This window comes from Amblyomma mixtum, chromosome 3 (assembly GCF_055824585.1).
Source record: "Amblyomma mixtum isolate Tamu chromosome 3, ASM5582458v1, whole genome shotgun sequence".
Taxonomy (NCBI): Eukaryota; Metazoa; Arthropoda; class Arachnida; order Ixodida; family Ixodidae; genus Amblyomma; species Amblyomma mixtum.
The window spans coordinates 155702477-155721490 of NC_143014.1; the positions used below are offsets into that span (position 1 = coordinate 155702477).

The following is a 19014-nucleotide window of genomic DNA, read 5'->3' on the forward strand; positions in this document are numbered from 1 at the left end:
TGCATTCTATTTGAACAGTCAGTGTCTCATGTGTTTCGAACGTTTGAAAGGATACAAATAGTTCGCACAAATCAAACACCCGGGAATGCATTCCAAAATATTTCGCATAAATAAAATATCCGGGAATACATTCTCAACAATAGCTGCTCAATACACTTGCAAAACTTACCGAGCTTCACCTTTAGCTGTTCAACAACACGTCGGCTCGGTGCACTGTACTGTAGGGTCTTGCGATAGCGATCAATCCGTTCTGTCGAGTGTAAACACTGACCGTGCGTCCTATTTTGCAGTAAGGTACGATTGCTCTGAGCCACAGCGAACTGTTGTGGAACTGCACGCGGAGTCACATGGTCCCCCACTCGCCTGTGTGCTTCTGCCGCTCATCATGGTATGTGCATCTGTTCAGATCTTATCACCTAACCTCACCAATTCAAACATTACCCGGTCCCCTTCTAACAGCAATTTACTCCTACCCATAGTTCGTAGTGAGTATGGTAAGCAGACTGTTCAATTTTCATCAATATTATGGAACACGCTATCTCTGAACGTTAAAAATTCGCGTACACTGCTTCATTTTAAAAAGAAAGCAATAAAACAACACCTACTAGCCATTATTTAACCATTAGCTTCCTTTATTTTTCAAAGTTCACGTTCAATGTATCCGACTGCGTATATTATGTTTCAATTGTCACCTTTCATTCGTAAAATTCTGCGCATTGTTTTATTCATCACAAGGGTATCCTGTAAAGAGGTCTCCTTGCAGTCGTCGACTATGGGACCTTCTGCATATCAATCTGTACCCATCGACTGAATAACTAATAAAAAAAATTCTGATTCTGATCTATGGCTACACGCGAAAGGAGACGAAAGTTAAGCAGGGCCTATGAAGGCGGCAACAAGGACGTTGGCAGCATCGCGCACAACAATGCCAACATCGCATGCTAAGGAAAGCTACGTCAATTTCACCTGCCCTCTTCTCACATCAGACGCTGTTCACACAGAATTATCCCTCAACACTGTTCCGAGCTGTGGTCCTGCTGGTTCAGGCTAGTCCTTCAGCGTTAAAAATTACTGGTTTATTCTTCAGCACAGTTCATTGTGCTTGCATGTGAAAATAAAAACGCTATTATAAATAAATGCATCTGAGCTTCATCATTTGTTACTCTATTTGTATTCGCAAATTTGGTATCCGCGCACAAATACTTTGCGACGACGAAGCAGCTCGCTTAAGAGTTCTTGTTATGGTAGGACCATTTTTATTGGTCTTGCACGGCGCGCTGTACGTGCCAACAAAGAGACGCTATTGCCGTAGTAACAAGACCCTGCTCTCCTCGTCAGAAGCTTCGGAGAGGCATAAGCGCCCTGTCGCGGCTGGGTAATAAACCGAGTCGTTTTCCGCTCTCACTATCCGTCCTTTTTTGTGGTCCGGTAGAGGTCGGAAGTCGGGGCTCGTGGCAGCTTCGATCTCACTGCCCCAACTCCACTACAAACTGGCTGGTGGCGATAGGCTCACCAACCATGCATATGAGTAGTATGATTACAACGATTTCAGTGTCTAACTGGCTACCTTTGAGCATCGTCACGCTCTAGAAAAACGTGTTGGAGCTAGCGGCGTATCAGTTATCGCTGACGGAATGCGTTCTCTTGTTTCTTTTTTTTAGTTTTTCGCAATAAGGAAATACCATGAGCCTAGCGTGTGAGCTAATAATGCACCTCAAGTTTTTGCGTAGGACGGAATTGCGGTTGACGTGTAGAGAATCGGAGGCAGGGTTGCGGGGATTAGAGATACCTAGCTCAAGCCCAACATTATCGACGCTACTTGATAGCCCTCAAGGCAGATGACGGTGGGCACTGTGACTGTTGAGAGCTGATCAAAGATTGCGAAAGGAAAGAGAAGGGAGAGAAACATTGTGTAGGCGAAGAGAAAGGCACAAATTACGAGAATCCGTGCGCTTAGTTATCAGAGCTTCACAGAGGTTGTAAACCGACAACTTTCTGCTTATTCTATGAGGAACAGGCCTAAAGAACGTAGCACTAGACGAAGCAGAATATTTTGACGGGATAGTTTGTTCATCGTTGTCGACTGATAAAAACTGCGCCAAGAAAACGAGAACAAAGCGAGAACAAGTGTTGTGTGAGTGTGCTTTCTTGTTCTCGGATTGTCCTTGTTTTCTCTGCGCAGCTTTTATTACTCTACGAAGGTTAGACGAAGAAAGGCATAGTACGAGCACTGAGTTCCTGCGGTACGTCATCTGGCCAGGGCTACCTAAAATTAAGGCAATGGCTCCAGAAAGAAGGGTCGAATTACGCGAATGTTCCATTTTCAGACATCCAAAGCCCCTTAGCTTGGATCGACCAAGTTCATTTAAGGTGCACATCATGTTCCTTTTTCGTCTAGTACCATGTCCTTTAGCGTTGTTCTTTTTAGAATGAACCAGTGCCAATTTACTGAACACTGAACCTTGCTTTCTGTTTTTTTGTGCGCGTGGATTTCTCATCGGAAACACAGAACGGCCAATATAGCGTACTCGGAAAGGCTATACCTTTCGGAACGGCGAGTAAACGCATCCCCATTTCGTGTGTTAACCGCAGTCGAATAGCGCTTTGCACTGAAGCGAGTTCCACAGGAAATGTACTGCGAACGGTGGGACACTTGTCTGCGAGGCCTTACTGTTGTTTGCAAAGGGACACCCAGTCTATACATGAGCACAAAGCTCGCAAGCAGAGAAGTTTACACCACATCGGAAAAAGAATGCGTGTTTCGGAAAGCTATTCAAAAAATGCCTAGCTACGTGTTCAGATCGACGTTCAAATAAATACGGGCACTGCAACTTCGCTTCGCTGAGAATTATGTTCGAAAAAAAAAAAACAGGTGGTCGCCTTTGCTGCAGCCTTGCCTTGCAACAATTCTGCTTCTAGATGCAATGCAAAAATTTACACGACGGTTACCCCTCTATAACACGAGATTCAGAGGCAGCTTCTGAGGTGTTTATGTTAAGATATTCTGAGGTAGAGACAATGACAGCGACTTTGTATCTGTACGACTTAGAGCGCTTTCCCCACATACTCGTTTTTCAGCTAGCTCTCCTCTCAGTCTGCCACTTTAAGCGCGCGGCACCAACTATGACCCTCTCCACGGTAACCTTCCTCCTCATTCTAGGGTAGCTATCTTCCGGGTGGTTCCCGTGGCTACCGCCGTCTGCTTGTGCCTTATATTCCGCCTTCCTCCTTCTACAGTAACCATTATACGGTTGGCGATTCCTCTACTCTCACCGCATCCTCCATCCACGGTAACCACCTTCTGGGCGGTTCCCGTGGTAACCACTCTCCGGTTACGCCTTCCTACTCTTTCGCCATGCCCTCCTTATTTCACGGCAAACCTCCTCCTCCTTCCAGGGTAACTACTCTCCGGGTGGTTCCCATGGTAACCACCAATCGGTTGCGCCTTCTTAAGCTCTTACCATACACTTCCCCTGCTACGGTAACCATCCTCTATTTGGGGATACCTCCGCTCTCACCAGACCCTCTTCCTTCCACAATAGCCACCTTCCGGACGGTTGCCATAGTAACCACCATCCGATTACGCCTTCCTATATACGCTTTCGCAACACCTGCCTCCTTTAAACTAATCCTCCTGCTCCTTCCAGTGTAATTCTATTCTCTGGTGGCAAGTAGCTGACAGTGTGTCAATCTCCGGTCCCCTGCTCACATTGCAGCGGCACGATGTCTCACTGTTCGTGCCGACCAATACCCTTCGTCGCTTTCTTCACTTCGCTACGCCCGCGCAGCTGCGCTACGACACTGATCAGGGTCCCGGGGCTACTGATTACGATATCTGCTCCTTCCTTTTTTCTGCGTCTTGTATAGCAAACAGTTCGCGTATTCGTTAAATGAGTGCTTCAAGATAATTCTACACGATGCAGCATTTACCGCGCGGCTACGTAACTCCCCAAACAATGCGCCCATGACGACTGCATCTCTGCGCTACTTTTGTTTGCATAGATCTGCATCTCTCTGCAGGCAACAATTGCGCGTTCGTTTGGCATGAATTGCGAGCTGCGGTCTACTTAGGTTAAACAATCTTCTTTTTTGCGCTGGTTGTATTCTGCCAAAAGAAACCGAGCAGTTGTGACGGCGGCGGAACGGGTTTGCAGCCAAGAGACGGCGCTGCTATCTTCGACGCTCTCCTCTGCTCCCCGGCTGCTTAGTGTAAACTGGCTGACGTAGGCCTGCGCCCTCGCTCAGTATGATAGCACTCCAAAGGCGAGAAATCGCTCCAAGGAAGGAGGGCGAGAACGCTGGCTTACGTCACCCAGTTTACACTAAGCAGCCGGGGAGCGCCGGCCAGAGGCGGGAATCGCAGCGCCGCCGCTAGGCTGAGAGCCCGCTCCCGCTGCTGTCGCGGCTGCTCGATTACTTTGGGCAGAGACGGTACGTTCACTTGTTAACGCAGTGCGATAAACCTGCTAGAATTGCTGAAGAATGCGAGTGCCAGCCTGGAGAACGCTTCATAGCCAGGTTGTTGACACCGTGTAGGACCGGTGTTTCTCCCTCGTAACTGCTTTTTCCGAGGTGTCCAGAAGTTGACTTTAAATTCGTTTATCTAGAAGTATGTTCGGTGCCCATTTGTGATAAATAAAATGGCTGAATTTTTTGTCCTCAAGCGACGCCTACGACTGCTAGCAGGCCAGGCACCTGTAGCATTGGTCGGCTGACTGGGTCACACAGCCTAACAGTGGCGCTTCCCGCTCGATGTATTCGCGTCCTTAGACTCGATTTCAGGTCAATGTGTGCCGCCGCTGTGGCTCAGCGGTTATGGTGCTCGGCTGCTGACCCGAAAGACGCGGGTTCGATCCCGACCGCGGCGGCTGGAATTTCTTTGGAGGAGAAATTCTAGAGGCCCGTGTACTGTGCGATGTCAGTGCAAGTTAAAGAACCCCAGGTGGTCGAAATTTCCGGAGCCCTTCACTACGGCGTCTCTCATAGCCTTAGTCGCTTTGGGACGTTAAACCCCATAAACAAACCAACCAATCAGGTCAATGTTGTCAAAACAATGCTCGCTGGCAATTTCTTTTCGCTAAAACTTGCAAACTCGCTCTCCACAATCGCCGACATCGCGCATACGAACCCGCGGACTAGCGAGCACTATTTGTACCGCTGTTCAGTGTCGAGGCGTCACCATATGAAATGTAGTCGCTCGTTTCGCTTATTCATAGTACGGAGAAGGTCTAAACAAGAGCAACTAGTCATCGTCTCATCGACGTATCGGTTTTGCTCGGCCGCTGATGGTGACGCCGGCTGATGCGTCACCAAAGGCTTATTTGCCGATCAGTACGCTGACCACCGAGTCGCCGAAGCAGCGCGCGACCAATGTCACGCGTCGCTGTTCCCAGTACGTCACGTTACTGCGTTGTAATGTCCCTAATATTCACTGACATCGTTCCCACGGCTATACGTCAGCAACTACCATGCTATCGATGAGTCTCGATCATGAGAAAGTGCACTTAAGGACTCTGTGGAGCAGGAATTTAAATATATTTTAAGCGCTGGTCGCATCCAATACTTGGTCGTGGATGGCCTTGCATACAGAGGAAGCCCATAACAAGCGTTTTATAGCCTCAAAAGTTGGTGTCTCAACCTCTTTTAGTTCACGGAGCCCCTCAATATGTCCGGCGCAAGAACTGAGCAAAGGTAGCACTTTTACATGTAGATTCGGAAGAATCGAGAACCTGATTCCGACCAAATAGCCGTCATCTCTTCATTTAACGCTTGCCGACCGTTTCCATACAAGAGCGAGTTCCAAGTGGGAGAAGGGGCCGTTGTGGTTGGGTTATTTTTTGCACTCTTCCACACAGCTCTAGATGGAGCGACGACCAGACGATGCACATGCCATGGTGTCTGTGCGCCGCCCACCCTTTGGAAAGCTGCGGAGTATAGTAGTGGCAACCTCTTATGGTTTGGTAATAAACCGAGCCGTCTTTCTTCAAGACGCGCAATTACTAGAGACACCTGGTTCACGAAAACTCCTGCTCCCATACCCCAACGAGCACAACATTCTGCAATTAAATATTTCAACATTAGATGTGCACTGATAGCAGCCTTAGAAGTGAAAAAATCGTAGGACACTCATCAGCTAGAAATCCCTGTCCGCTTCGGCTCACCTCACGGTAGGAGACTTCGAGGTTGGCTCCGTGCTGCCATTCAGCCAGCACAATGTCGCGCGTCATGTCGTGGATGCAGAGGTCCTCGAGGTAGAGGCCCGCCATCTGCAGCTCGTCCAGTCCACTGAGCCTGTGCCAACGACAGAAAGGTGTGAGCTCGTTTGAGGCGTGCGCCTCACCGCATTTGCTTGTTTTTTTTGCTTTTGCTCTCCCAGTGAAAACCTTGGCATACACTTTTTATTGCGTAAGCAATACTACGCCAGGTTTCAGCCTTTCTCGTAGGGGCGCCGCGAGACACGGTTGACCTTTAGAGCGACTGCAGGTGGGCCCCCATTTCAAGCCGTCGGGTAAGGGCAGCACGAGGTACGGTGCGCAACAGATGCAGCCGCGCCGCTTCCGAGTGAAGGCGCTGCCGTCGCCGCGCCTTCGTCAGGTGTGGAGTGTGGAGAGGAGGCTGGAAAACTGGGGGGGGGGGGGGGGGGGGGGGGGCGGGTTAAAATGCGTTCGCTCGCTTGCCGGCTCAGTCGTTATGCCGCCTGATAAACAGAAAGAGAGGCTACGTCGGCTTGACGAAGCAAGGAAAAGACAACGGGCTTCGGAGACAGATGAACGCGAACAGCGCCTTGATAAGCAGCGCGCTCAAGACGCTGCTAGACGGGCGCACCGCGTCTCTATCGAAACCGAGTCGTCTACAACCGGTGATGATCCCGAAAGGAACGCTATGGACGCTTACGCAACCTACCAGGTTTAACCAAAGCTAAGCCCCAGCTAATTTTTGTCTATGCTGCCAATCTAGCTGACGGCTGATGTGCAGTGAAGGCTGTTTTCAGGTTTTTCAGTGAAAAAGGCCTAGATTCTCGTCTGTGACAATTCTGTGAGCTGTGCTGCACGGCCTACATGGTGTACAGTGCGCACAACACATGTGCATACGCGCTTGTGGCGGGACATGTGTCTGGAGGTCGTGGAGGTCCACGAATTCGGAGGTCGTGGGTTCGCTTCCCACCGGCGGCATGTGGTTGTTTTTCTTCTGCTTTCCTAATAAATTAGCTTTAAGCGATAACATATTCAGTAATATTCGAAATTGATCAACACCACAAAATAAATAAATTAATGAAAATCACCTGTGTCCCCTGGTTTCTGTGGCTGTTGGCTTCTCTTATACTTATAACGAGCCCCTCATTCCCCTTCCCTTGTTTGCTTAATTGCTTAGCGAGGGCCTCGGTCCTGGCAGCCTTGACGCCATAGGAACCATAAGAGGGTTCTCATACAGCTTCCATCCTCGTCTTTCGATGACGTTCTACGTCACACCTGCGGTAACTCGGGACGTACTACGTACGCCACTTATGAACGTGGGTGGCGCTGATGAACACTCTCAAGGTTAGGTTACTTGTAAACGTAAATACCCCCGAACGCAGAAGATTTGACAGCCGTCGCCGTAGCTCAGTTGGTAGAGCACCGGACGCGTAATTCGGAGGTCGTGGGTTCGGTTCCCACTGGCGGCATGTGGTTGCTTTTTCTTCAGCTTTTCTAATCAATTAGCTTTAAGCGTTAACATATTCAGTAATATTCTAAATTGATCAACGCCACAAAATAAATAAATTAATTAAAAATCCCCTGTGCCCTATGGTTTCTGTGGCTATTGGATTCTCTCATACTTATAACGAGCCCCTCATTCCCCTTCCCTTGTTTGCTTAATTGCTTAGCGAGGGCCTCGGTTCTGGCAGCCTTGACGCCATAGGAATCATAAGAGGGTTCTCACGCAGCTCCCACCCTCTTCGTTCGATGACGTTCTACGTCACACCTGCGGTAACTGAGGACGTTCCACGTCCGCCGCTTAAGAACGTGGGTGGCGCTGGTAAACACTCCCAAGGTTAGGTTATTTGTAAACATAAATACCCCCGAAAGCAGAAGGTTTGACAGCCGTCGCCGTAGCTCAGTGGTAGAGCACCGGACGCGTAATTCGGAGGTCGTGGGTTCGGATCCCACCGGCGGCATGTGGTTGCTCTTTATTCTGCTTTTCTAATCAGTTAGCTTTAAGCGATAACATATCAGTAATATTATAAATTGATCAACACCACAAAATAAATAAATTAATTAAATATCCCCTGTGCCCCTTGGTTTCTGTGGCTGCTGGTTTCTCTGATATTTATAACGAGCCCCTCATTCCCCTTTCCCTGTCTGCTTAATATATATATATATATATATATATATATATATATATATATATATATATATATATATATATATATATATATATATATATGTATATATATATATACAAATATATATATATATGACAGAAGCCACAGAAACCAAGGGGCACAGGGGAATTTTTTTTAATTAATTTATTTATTTTGTGGTGTTGATCAATTTAGAATATTTCTGCATATGTTATCGCTTAAAGCTAATTGATTAGAAAAGCAGAAGAAAAAACAACCACGTGCCCACCGGCGGCACGTGGTTGTTTTTTCTTCTGCTTTTCTAATCAATTAGCTTTAAGCGATAACATATGCAGAAATATTCTAAATTGATCAACACCACAAAATAAATAAATTAATTAAAAAAAATTCCCCTGTGCCCCTTGGTTTCTGTGGCTGTTGGCTTCTGTCATATTTATAACGAGCCCCTCAATCCCCTTCCCTTGTTTGCTTAATTATATATATATATATATTACGGTTTTTTCCATCTGTATGTACCTTTTTTTTCGATTTGCCCCCCTCACCCAATGCTCTTCGGGGCCTGTGAGGTACTAATAAATAAATAAATAAATAAATAAATATATATATATATATATATATATATATATATATATATATATATATATATATATATATATATATATATATATATATATATATATATAGCCTACGAATGAATACGAAAAGTTGACCCAGTGTGTTTATTCATGCGACAGCATTGGGTCACGTGCTCACGACAACAGCAGGTGGACCACCTTCCGCCGTGGGCAGGTGGTAGCCTACCCAACTACATGTGCGCAACTTTTCCGCCATAACAAGTTGCAGTGAAATTGATTAAAATAAATTAATTTCAGCTATCACCTCCCCACCGTGGCATTGCGCATCAGCTCACGGACAGCTTCCCGAGGAACTACATGTGCGAAAATGAGCCACACGGTGGCTCAGGGAGAGCAATCTGAGTCTCACAAGCCACTCGAAAACCGTTAAATGGGAAATTGCGACGCATATTTCCTAAACTAAAAACCTGTACACATCTCATGTAGTCGATCTTCGAGTTGCAGATTTCGAGGTCGAGGGTGGCTGCTTTTCCTGATGCGATTGTGCTGGAAGGTGTTGAAACGCTGCAAAGAAATTAAAGGCGTACCCGAGGAAAAGGCCAATACAGATAAAAAGCCTAGCACTAGTTCCCGATGTCCACAGGACCGCACAAAACTTTTATATAGTACGAAACAAGCACGGGAAGAATGGAATACGCATGTAATAACGAGCTTACGAACACTGAAGATGACAGCGAATAATAGAGCCCTTGAGCGTTACGAACGCAATCCAAAGAGGAAAACATTAAAAACGGGAGGAAGAGGCGAGCGGAGGGCCGCCGGGCACGCCAAATAAAAAAGGTGTATATTATCAGTGGAGTCCATGGTAGAGAGAGGGTGTGGTAGATGGTCCTTGGCGATCACAAAATGAACAAGGGAGGGGAATACCTCAGGTTGCGAGCCAACGTTTCGACAAGGGGACTTGTCTTCGTCTGGGCAAAGCGTTCATCATTGGCAGGGATTAAATAGGGCCTTCGCTCCAAGGAGGAAGGCCCCGGGGGTGGGGAAGGAAAGTGGAGGGTTGTTAAGGAGGGGTGAGACTTTGAATAGGAGTTTCAAAAGATGCCTGTACAGCAGTTGTAAAAAAAAGCTATGGCTATAAAATTTGCAACGAATCTTTAATATAGACCCAGGTTGCTCGAAACGAATTTTAAATTCTGTTTAGTATTTTTTATTTTTGTTTTTTATTTTTCTACTGATGTACTTTTTTCTTAAAATCCAGAACGTGCTGCACTTTTGTGCAAAATTAGCAACCACCGCTTTACACTATTGCAACTAAAATTATACGCTTCCAACATATTTTTTGCCTTTGTCGGTGCAATAAATTTGAAAACTTGTGAATGTATTTTTTCACTAAAAAAATACAAATGCACCTAGCCTATTGATTCAAGTTCCAGTTATGTAAACGTTCTTAATTACCAGCTCTGAGAAATTTTCTTTGCTTATGCGCTATACATCCTGATATAAAGGTGCACAAATATCCAAAAGTGCTTTGAAAAAAAAATTAAATCTCTGAAACCCGCTTCATCCATCACAGCCGTCGCGGTGGCTCAGTGGCAATGGTTCTCGGCTGCTGACGCGAAGTACGCGAGTTCGATCCCGCCTGCGGCGGTTGCATTTCGATGGAGGTGAAATGCTGGAGGCCCATGTGTACGATGTCAATGCACGTTGAAAAACCCCACGGTGTCGAAATTTCCGGATCCATGCGCTACGGCGTCTCTCATAGCCTCACCAGCTATGGAAGATTAAACTCCATCAACCAATCGTTTTATTCATCACAACTTCTCTTGACCGAAGAACTGCAGGAATGAACCCAGTGGCTGAAAAATGTACGATGAACATGACCAAATTCCGAACTCAAACCAAAAACATGAGTGTTCGATAAAAAACTCTGGAGCGTTGAATTTTTTTCAGCACGCGAAACAAAGAGAATACAGCGAGGTGCACCCGCTTTTTCGGTAGACGTGAAGAAGAAGAAGTTCAAAAAAAAATTACTTTTAAACTACCGTATACCCAAGTTTAATATATTTTCGGAAAGGTAAAAAATTCTCCATCACATGATCGCAAAATCCTAAGATCGAATTTTTTCAGAAAACAAAGCTTCACCACACCTTACAGGCTTTTCAGGAGCAGTGCGGTGGCCTTAGACACGGTAACATGACATCGCCCCTGAATTCACGCACAGATCCTCGGCGAACACAAGAAAACAATAACAAGAGGAGACATCTTCCGTACGAAGGACGGATGAACGGCGTTAGAGCGAAAAGGCATATGGCCACTGCCTCCACTTAATCATAAAAATACAGCCATTTGATACGCAGCTGAAGAGAACGAGGACGTCAGGCGCTGAACGGGCCCCATTCCCGTGGCACCAGGGAAGCCGCAATCTGCGCATTTAATACCAGTGCCCTGCGTCCGGGAGACCAGAGGCATCACCGAAGACTCGAAGTGTGGGTCGCTACAAGGCGTCGCCAGCAACGTGAGCGCTGTTCTTCTTGTGCGTACTCGAGCATGGCGTCATCAGAGTCCGGCTGTGCTGAGACTGCTGCCACCAGAGGCGGTGGGCCTAGGGACGATCATACCAACACGCCCATAAGAGAGTTTTATGCTGAGCTTCTGAGGCTTTGCAACCTGTGCTCGAGCATTAGCGAGAGCGACGATAGCAGCAGTGCCAACAACAATGGCTGTATAGTAGCGACAGCCACTCGAGCAGCATTTCCAGCAGCGACAGCAGTACACGGAGATGACGGCAGCGCTACGGAGACAGTCGGCGTCGTCACTGAAGGTGCGACCGCGGCGCACCCCAACGTCAAGGGAGTCCAGAAAGCGGCGCCCCCGCAGCTATCCTGCACGCAGTGCGACGAAGGCAAGGTCGACAACGTGGGCGCTGAGTACGAAAAGCAAGTTGTCTCTGTCGGTGGCAGGAGCATCGTGCCTTTCGGGCCTGCGGTGAGGGTTCCCCACGTAACACTCGTCAACAAGGTCCAGTTTTTGCCCAGGATGGAGCTTAAGATCAGCCTACAAGGAAGGCTGATGCAGCCAGCTCCGATCGTCCGCTTCAGTAACCTGGACGACGAGTTGCAGTACGTGGCTTAGATCAGTCTCATCCAAGACTCCGGCGTATGCACAGGCTACTACATGCTCCTGGAATCACCCCGACCAGGCACTTCGTGGAACGGCAAAACACTGTCATTCTCCAAGCTCAAGCTTTTCGCCCCCGACGGCACCTACAAGACACCCATCACCGTCATGTTGAACAAAAAGTACTTCCTTCAAATCAACTTCTGAAACGTGGGCACATACGACCAGATCTAGAAGCGTACAGTCATTCGCCAAGCCCTTGCCAGCACTTGGTTTGTGGCTGTGAACTACACCCGAGCCTCCAAAAAGAAGACGTCCACAAAGAAGTCGAGTAAGGAGCACGCGCCAGAAAACAAGCGGCACAAGTCTGCTTGACAACTTTTCCTGGCCGGAACATCATGAAGCTTGTTTCTTAATAAAAAAAAAAAGATGCCACTAGGTATATTGTGTGATTCGTCTGTGCAGTAAAAAAATGGGGCCACTGCGGCTTTGGCCGCACAAGGCGGATATTGGCCCCTCTCAGATAGATTTTGCATGAAGGGAGGAAAGCCCAGCATTTTTCACCGTTTTAAAAGAAAAAAAATTGTGTTGAATAATTTGAAACATCCGGTCTAGTGTACTGCTGGCATAACATTGGTTAACCTGGAAGCCTTTTTTTTATGACTCACTCAGTTTATTAAGTACTTTACGTACCTTTGAGTTCTTTTTTATTGCACATTTATTTTAATCCAAGTGTACATTTACGACAACAGTTGCTTTTCTTTCTCGAAACTCTTTGCTTTCCTGAAAAGCGTGGCGAAGGAAATTATTTTCCGCTACAAGAGGTCGCAACTTAGCCCAAAGCCAAATCAATACTTATTGCAGCCCGACATTAGCAAAGTTATAAGCCAGCAATGCACTGCTTCTGGATAATCCCAAAAGAAAATACATAAAAGGGTAAAGATGTGAAGGAATTAGCAAGCGCACATATCTTCAATCGCATATTTTGTTTGCGTGAGAACTGCATGCCAAGCTCTGCACTAGTCTGGCGCAAGCAATCGGTATTTCATTTCCAAAGGAAATATAGCAGAACGCCAAGCTATATGGCACAAGCTAATGCAAATTTATCACAGAGGTTTTTCGCAGCACTAATTGAGGCCAGTTACTTAGAGTAAAAAAACATCGACCTCATCTCCGTCAAGTTTTGCGCCGCAAAATTCACCGGAATATAAGGCGATCGTTCGACTAAGCATCGTTTCGGAGAGAACGCCAACGGTAACTACGAAACGTTAGTGTTGACAACATACCGGCGTCCTGCCCGCCCACTTCACACCAATTGCTGCGCAGCTGCTGCATTTTCTGACGCGATAGCTGGCGCTAAAATCTTGTATTCACTTTCATTTTGCGCATTCTCACCCCTCCATAATGATATATGTGAGAAATAGTCATCGTTTATTAGATCAATTGAATGATTTCTTGACAAGCCTAACTATGTAGAGCGCACAATGTCGTCCTAGAACGACCCCCAGAGAAGTGCTTCTCCAACTTTGCACTGGAATTTACATTTTTTTTTAGATTCATTTGATTTACGCTGAGAAAAGAAAAAAGACTTTGAATGCATCCGTTTCTGCCATTAATAAAACAAAAAAATACTCTACGGCATATAGTTCAGGAGGTTTTACTTGCTGTGACTAGATTGCCCTACACTAGTGCTTCTCGGGCGCTACGCTAGCCACTCCCAACTAAAGCTGTCGTTGCGAAGAAGGGCGGCAGAACGCGCAAGGTGGGCCCATAGCGTGCGGAAAGGTTTTGCGGAAGCGCATCTAATTCTGCCTATTTTTTAAATCTCAAGTGCGACGAATCAGATTTTTAGTTCAGAAAATGTAGCCAAGTGAGCTCATCACTAAAGGCATCATGGCGCAGGTGAAGTAATTTTAACTGTTTTCTGAAAGCTGTCTGCATCTTCTCCAGATAAGTAACTTCAAGTCTTGATAACTGTAAGTAACCGCCGTTTTAAATTTTGTTTAGTATTTTTATTTTTGTTTTTATTTATCTACTATTCTACCTTTTCCTTAAAATCTACTATTTGCAGAGCGCTGCAATTTTGTGCAAAATTAGCAACCAGCGCTATACACAAGTGGAACTAAAAATATACGCTACCAATAAAAACAACATTTGTTATGTTTTTTATGGTTGTCGACGCAGTAAAATTGCCGCATGTTAATTGATTTTTTTAGTCACAAAAATACAAATGCGCCCAGGCTATTGATTCTAGTTGCAGTTACGTAAATATCATTAATTAACCGCTATGAGAAATTCTCTTTGTTTATGCCTTATAGTTCCTGATAAAAAGCTGCACAAATCTCTAAAGGTGCTTTGAGAAAAACGCTAATAAAATCGCTGAAAACCGTTTTATTCATCAGAGCAGTCTCGGTGGCTCAGCTATTCTGGAGCTCGGCTGCTGACCAGAAAGTCGCGTGTTCGATCCCGGCTCAAGTGCGAGGAATCAGATTTTTAGTTCAGGAAATGTAGCTGGATAGATGGAGGTGAAATGCTGGATGCGCATGTACTGTACAATGTCAGTGCACCATGAAAAACCCAGCTGGTTGAAATTTCGAGAGCCCTCAACTACGGCATCCCTCATAGCCCGAGTCGCTTTGAAGATTAAGCCGCATTAACCAATCGCTTTAGTCATCACAAATTCCCTTGAGAGACGGGGTACTGGAATGGCCCTAGTGGCTGAAAAAAATGCGACGAACAAGGGCAGATTTCATACTGTAACCCAAAACCCTTTAGTGTCCGATAAAAAACGCCAGAGCGTTGAATTTTATCTAGTATAGGGAACGAAGAGAACACGTCCAGGTGCAGTCGCTTACTCGGAAGGCGTGACGAAGAAAAAGAGCAAAAAATTATTTTTGACGTAGCATATTCCCAAGAGTAATATAATTTCTGAAAGAAGCCATTCTCTATCAGCCGAACGCAAAATCTGCGAATCAAAGTTTGGACAAAAAGAAAGCCTCAACCCACCTTACAGCTTTTTGAGCAACAGTGCGAGGCTATTGAACGCGGTAACATGACATCGCCTCAGAATTCACACCGCAGGTCCTCGGCGAAAACAAGGAAAAATGGAAGGACTGATTAACGGAGTTAGAGGGAAAAGACACATTGCTGCCACCTGCCTTTAGTCATAAAAGTACAGGCATCTTATGGGTAGCCGAAGAGAACGACGACGTCAGGCGTTGAAAGGACACCATCATCATTCTGTCGTAGGCTACAACAACATGATTATCATTACCGGGGCACCAGGGCAACCGCACACCGCCCTTTTAATACGAGCGCCTTGCGTCCGGGAAGCCAGAGGCATCACCGAAGACTCGAAGTGTGGGTCGCTACTCGGAGTCGGCTGCAACGTGAACGCTGTTTCTCATGTGCGCAGTCGAGCATGGCGTCATCAGACTGCGACTGTGCTGAGACCTCTGCCGTCACAAGCAGCGGGCCTAGGGACGATGATACCAAGAGGCCCATGAGAGAGTTTTATGCTGAGGTACTGAGGCTTTGCAACCTGTGCTCGAGCACTTTGAGAGCGACGACAGCACCAGTACCTACAGCAACAGCGGTAGCAGAACCAGCGACTCGAGCAGCGATTCCAGCAGCGACAGCAGTGACGAAGAAGACGGCAGCGCTGCGGAGACAGTCGGCGTCGTCACTGAAGGGGCAGCCGCGGCGCCCCCCAACGTCAACGGAATCCAGAAAGCGCCGCCGACGCAGCTGTCGTGCACGCAGGCCGACCAAGGCAAGGGAGACGACGTGGACGCTGAGCAGGAGAAGCAAGCTGCCTCTTTCGGCGGCAGGAACAGCGTGCCTCTTGGGCCTGCGTTGAGGGTTCCGCACGTAACACTCGTCAACAAGGCCAAGCTTTTGCCCAGGAAGGAGCTTAACATCAGCCCGCAAGGAAGGCTTATGCAGCCAGCTCCTATCGTCCGCTTCAGTAACCTGGACGGCGAGTTGCAGTACGTGGCCTGGATAAATTTTATCCAAGACTCCGGCGCTTGCGCAGGCGACTAATGCACCTGGAATCGAATCGACCAGGCACTTCGTGGAACGGCAAACCATTGTCGTTCACCATGCTCAAGCTTTTCGCCTCCGACGGCCCCTCCAAGACACCCATCACCCTCATGTTCAACGAAAAGTACTTCCTTCAGATCAACTTCGGAAACGTGGACACATGGCCAGATCCTCAAGCGCACAGTCATTCGCCAAGCGCTTTCCAGCACTTGGTTTGTGGCAGTAAACCAAACCCAAGCCTCCAAAAAGAAGTCGAGTAAACCGCACGCGCCAGCAAGCAAGTGGCACAAGTCTGCCTCACCACTACACCTCATCGGAACATAATAAAGCCTATTTCTTAATAAAAAAAATATGCCACTACGTACACTGTGTGGCTCGTCTCTGCAATAAAAAAATGGGGCGACTGTGCCCTTGACCACACAAACAGATATTGGCCCCTCTCAGACAGATTTTCCATCAAGGAAGAAAAGCACAGCATTTTTCACCACTCTCAAAAGAAAAAAATTGATTCGAGTAATTTGAAATATCCGGTCTAGTGTACTGCAGACATAACCTTTGTAAACCTGCAGCTCTTTTTCTTTTATGACTCACACAGTTTATTAAATACTTTGCGTACCATCGAGTTCTCTTTTACTCCACATTTATTTTAATGCAGGATTACATTTAAGAGAACAGTCGCTTTTTTTATTCTAGAAACTCTTCGCTGTCCTGAAAATCATGCCGAAGGAAATGATCACTCGCTATAAGAGGTCGCTACTGAGCCTAACGCCAAACCAATATTTACTGCAGCCCTACATCAGCAAAGTAATATACCAGCAGTGCGCTGGTTCGGGATAGTCCCAAAAGAAAATACGTAGAAGAGTAAAGGTGTTAAGGCATTAGCAAGCGCTCATGCCTCCAATCGAACATTTTTTTATGTGAGAACTGCATGCCCAGCTGTGGACTAGGCTGGCTCAAGCAATCGGTATTTCATTTCTAAAGAAAATGAAGCAGAACGCCGAGCAAGATGGCACATGCGAATCCAAATTTATCACAGTGGTTTTTCACATCATTAACCGAGGCCAGTTCCTTAGAGTAAAAAAACGTCGGCCTCATCTCCGTCAAGTTTTGCGCCGGAAAATTAACAGGAAAATAATGCCATCGTTCGACTAAGCGTCGTTTCTGAGTCAACGTTAACGGTAACTCCGAAACGTTGGTGTTGACAGCATGGGGGCCTCATGCCCGCCCGCTTCGGACCAATTGTTGCATAGCAGCTGCATTTTTCGACGCGATAGCTCCCTCTAATCTCATGTAGTCTATACCTCACATGTGCTCGACGCGATAACTCACTCTAAATTTTTGTACTTTCCTTTTGGTCATTCTCACCCCTCCATAATGATATATGTGAGAAATAGTTATCTTTTGTTAGATCACTGAAATAATTTCAAGTTAAGACTAACTATGTACGACGCACAATGTCGTCCTAGCAACAACCCTAGGCGAAGTACTTCTCCAACTTTGCTCTGGAATTTAAATTTTTGTTAGATTCAGTTGATTTACACTTAGAAAAAAAAAACTTCAACTGCATCCATTTCAGCCATTAAAAAAAAGAAAAAGTTTCTACGGCACACAGGTCAGGAGCTTTTACCAACTGTGAATAGATGACCCAAAGATGGCCCCTCGGACGCTACGCTAGGCACTCCCAACTAAAACTGTCGTTGCGAGGACGGGTGGGACAAGTATACCTGAGCATGGCTCTACGTAGCCGCCACCGCGACACCACTACACTCCTGATCTACGCGCTACCTTCGTGAAGGCAGTCGCCGCCGTGCCGGCCCTTGCTCTGCCTTAAAGCAACACTGAAATCTTTTTTTGAGAATTCGATGTTAGTCAAGAATTCGAATCAATGAAGCTTCTAGGTAAAGCATGGAAAGCATTTTTGCCCTGGCATATAAAAAAGTGATAGAATCGTAAATTAAAATCGCGGCGATCCTCAGGCTTCTCCTTACTGCATTGAAGAGAATACGAGGAAACTAGTAGTGACGTCATTATCGCTGAAATTTTAGATGTCCGCTGCATTCGTCTGCATGCTGCTGTGCGTAATCCGATGCCGCCAAGCAATGCTTCGTGAGCTTCACCTTCGATGGGATTTGTTTTCTCCCATATGAAACAACTGTTTCTTCGCTGGAACCGCAACGCCGTCATACGTCATGTCATTATCGGGGCCACTTCCGGTTGGTGTTCACTGCAGAGAAGCTTGAGCGCCGACGCAACTTTATTCGGCGAATACGCCACCATTTTTAGAAAAGAGCATAAATCGACGCTGTCTGCGTGCCTAAAGCATGTCCCCGCTTGCGAACGCTAAACTCGTGTATTCTGCGGGACTATACGCAATTTTTTTACATTCTTACATGTAGTTCAGTGTATGCAAAGAGATATGCAACGATAAGCTCGACCTAGTGGCGCTGTCTGGTTGTCAGGATCGGAACCATTATTGTCAACAAAGTGACGCTCCTCTTAAGCCTAGAAGGCACAGAATCGTAACTCTAAAAAAAAATGAAACAAATTTATCGCTTACAAGTTTTCTTACAAACGAGGCGAGATGAAGTGCTAGACCAGTGAACGCAGTAATAAAACGGTGCGGTTCAACTACTGCTGAACTTGGTTAGAGAGCGAAAACTGTGGCGCATATCAGCGGCTTAGCGTCTGTAACGTTGAGTGCGTTCCGGACACGGATAGGCAGCGCACCCACCCTTCCACCCTGCCAGGTGGCAGTTAATGGTTGATCGCGAGAGTGCTCTCAGAATTAACTCTGCGGTCATTGCAGCTGTGCCGCGTGTCTGCCACAACGTTGTCAGCGCTAACGCATGCAGCCCACATCTCTCTCTCATCACCCCACGAACCTATAAAGGCCGATTCACACGACGGACCGTTCGCCCGCGGCCCGCGCACTAC

General features: G+C 46.7%; 1 protein-coding gene and 2 pseudogenes across 1 annotated transcript in view; 2 read left to right on the forward strand and 1 right to left on the reverse strand.

Annotated features, from left to right (window-relative positions):
• Positions 1 to 19014, reverse strand: part of LOC149352445 (soluble guanylate cyclase 88E-like) — a 204853-nt gene that overhangs the window by 31335 nt on the left and 154504 nt on the right. The window contains exon 6 of the mRNA XM_089581618.1: positions 6162 to 6291. Coding sequence (XP_089437744.1) covers positions 6162 to 6291 — 130 coding nt within the window. The remainder of the gene's footprint in view (positions 1 to 6161; positions 6292 to 19014) is intronic.
• On the forward strand, positions 11467 to 12270 carry LOC149352446 (uncharacterized; annotated as a pseudogene).
• LOC149352447 (uncharacterized) lies at positions 15458 to 16340 on the forward strand (annotated as a pseudogene).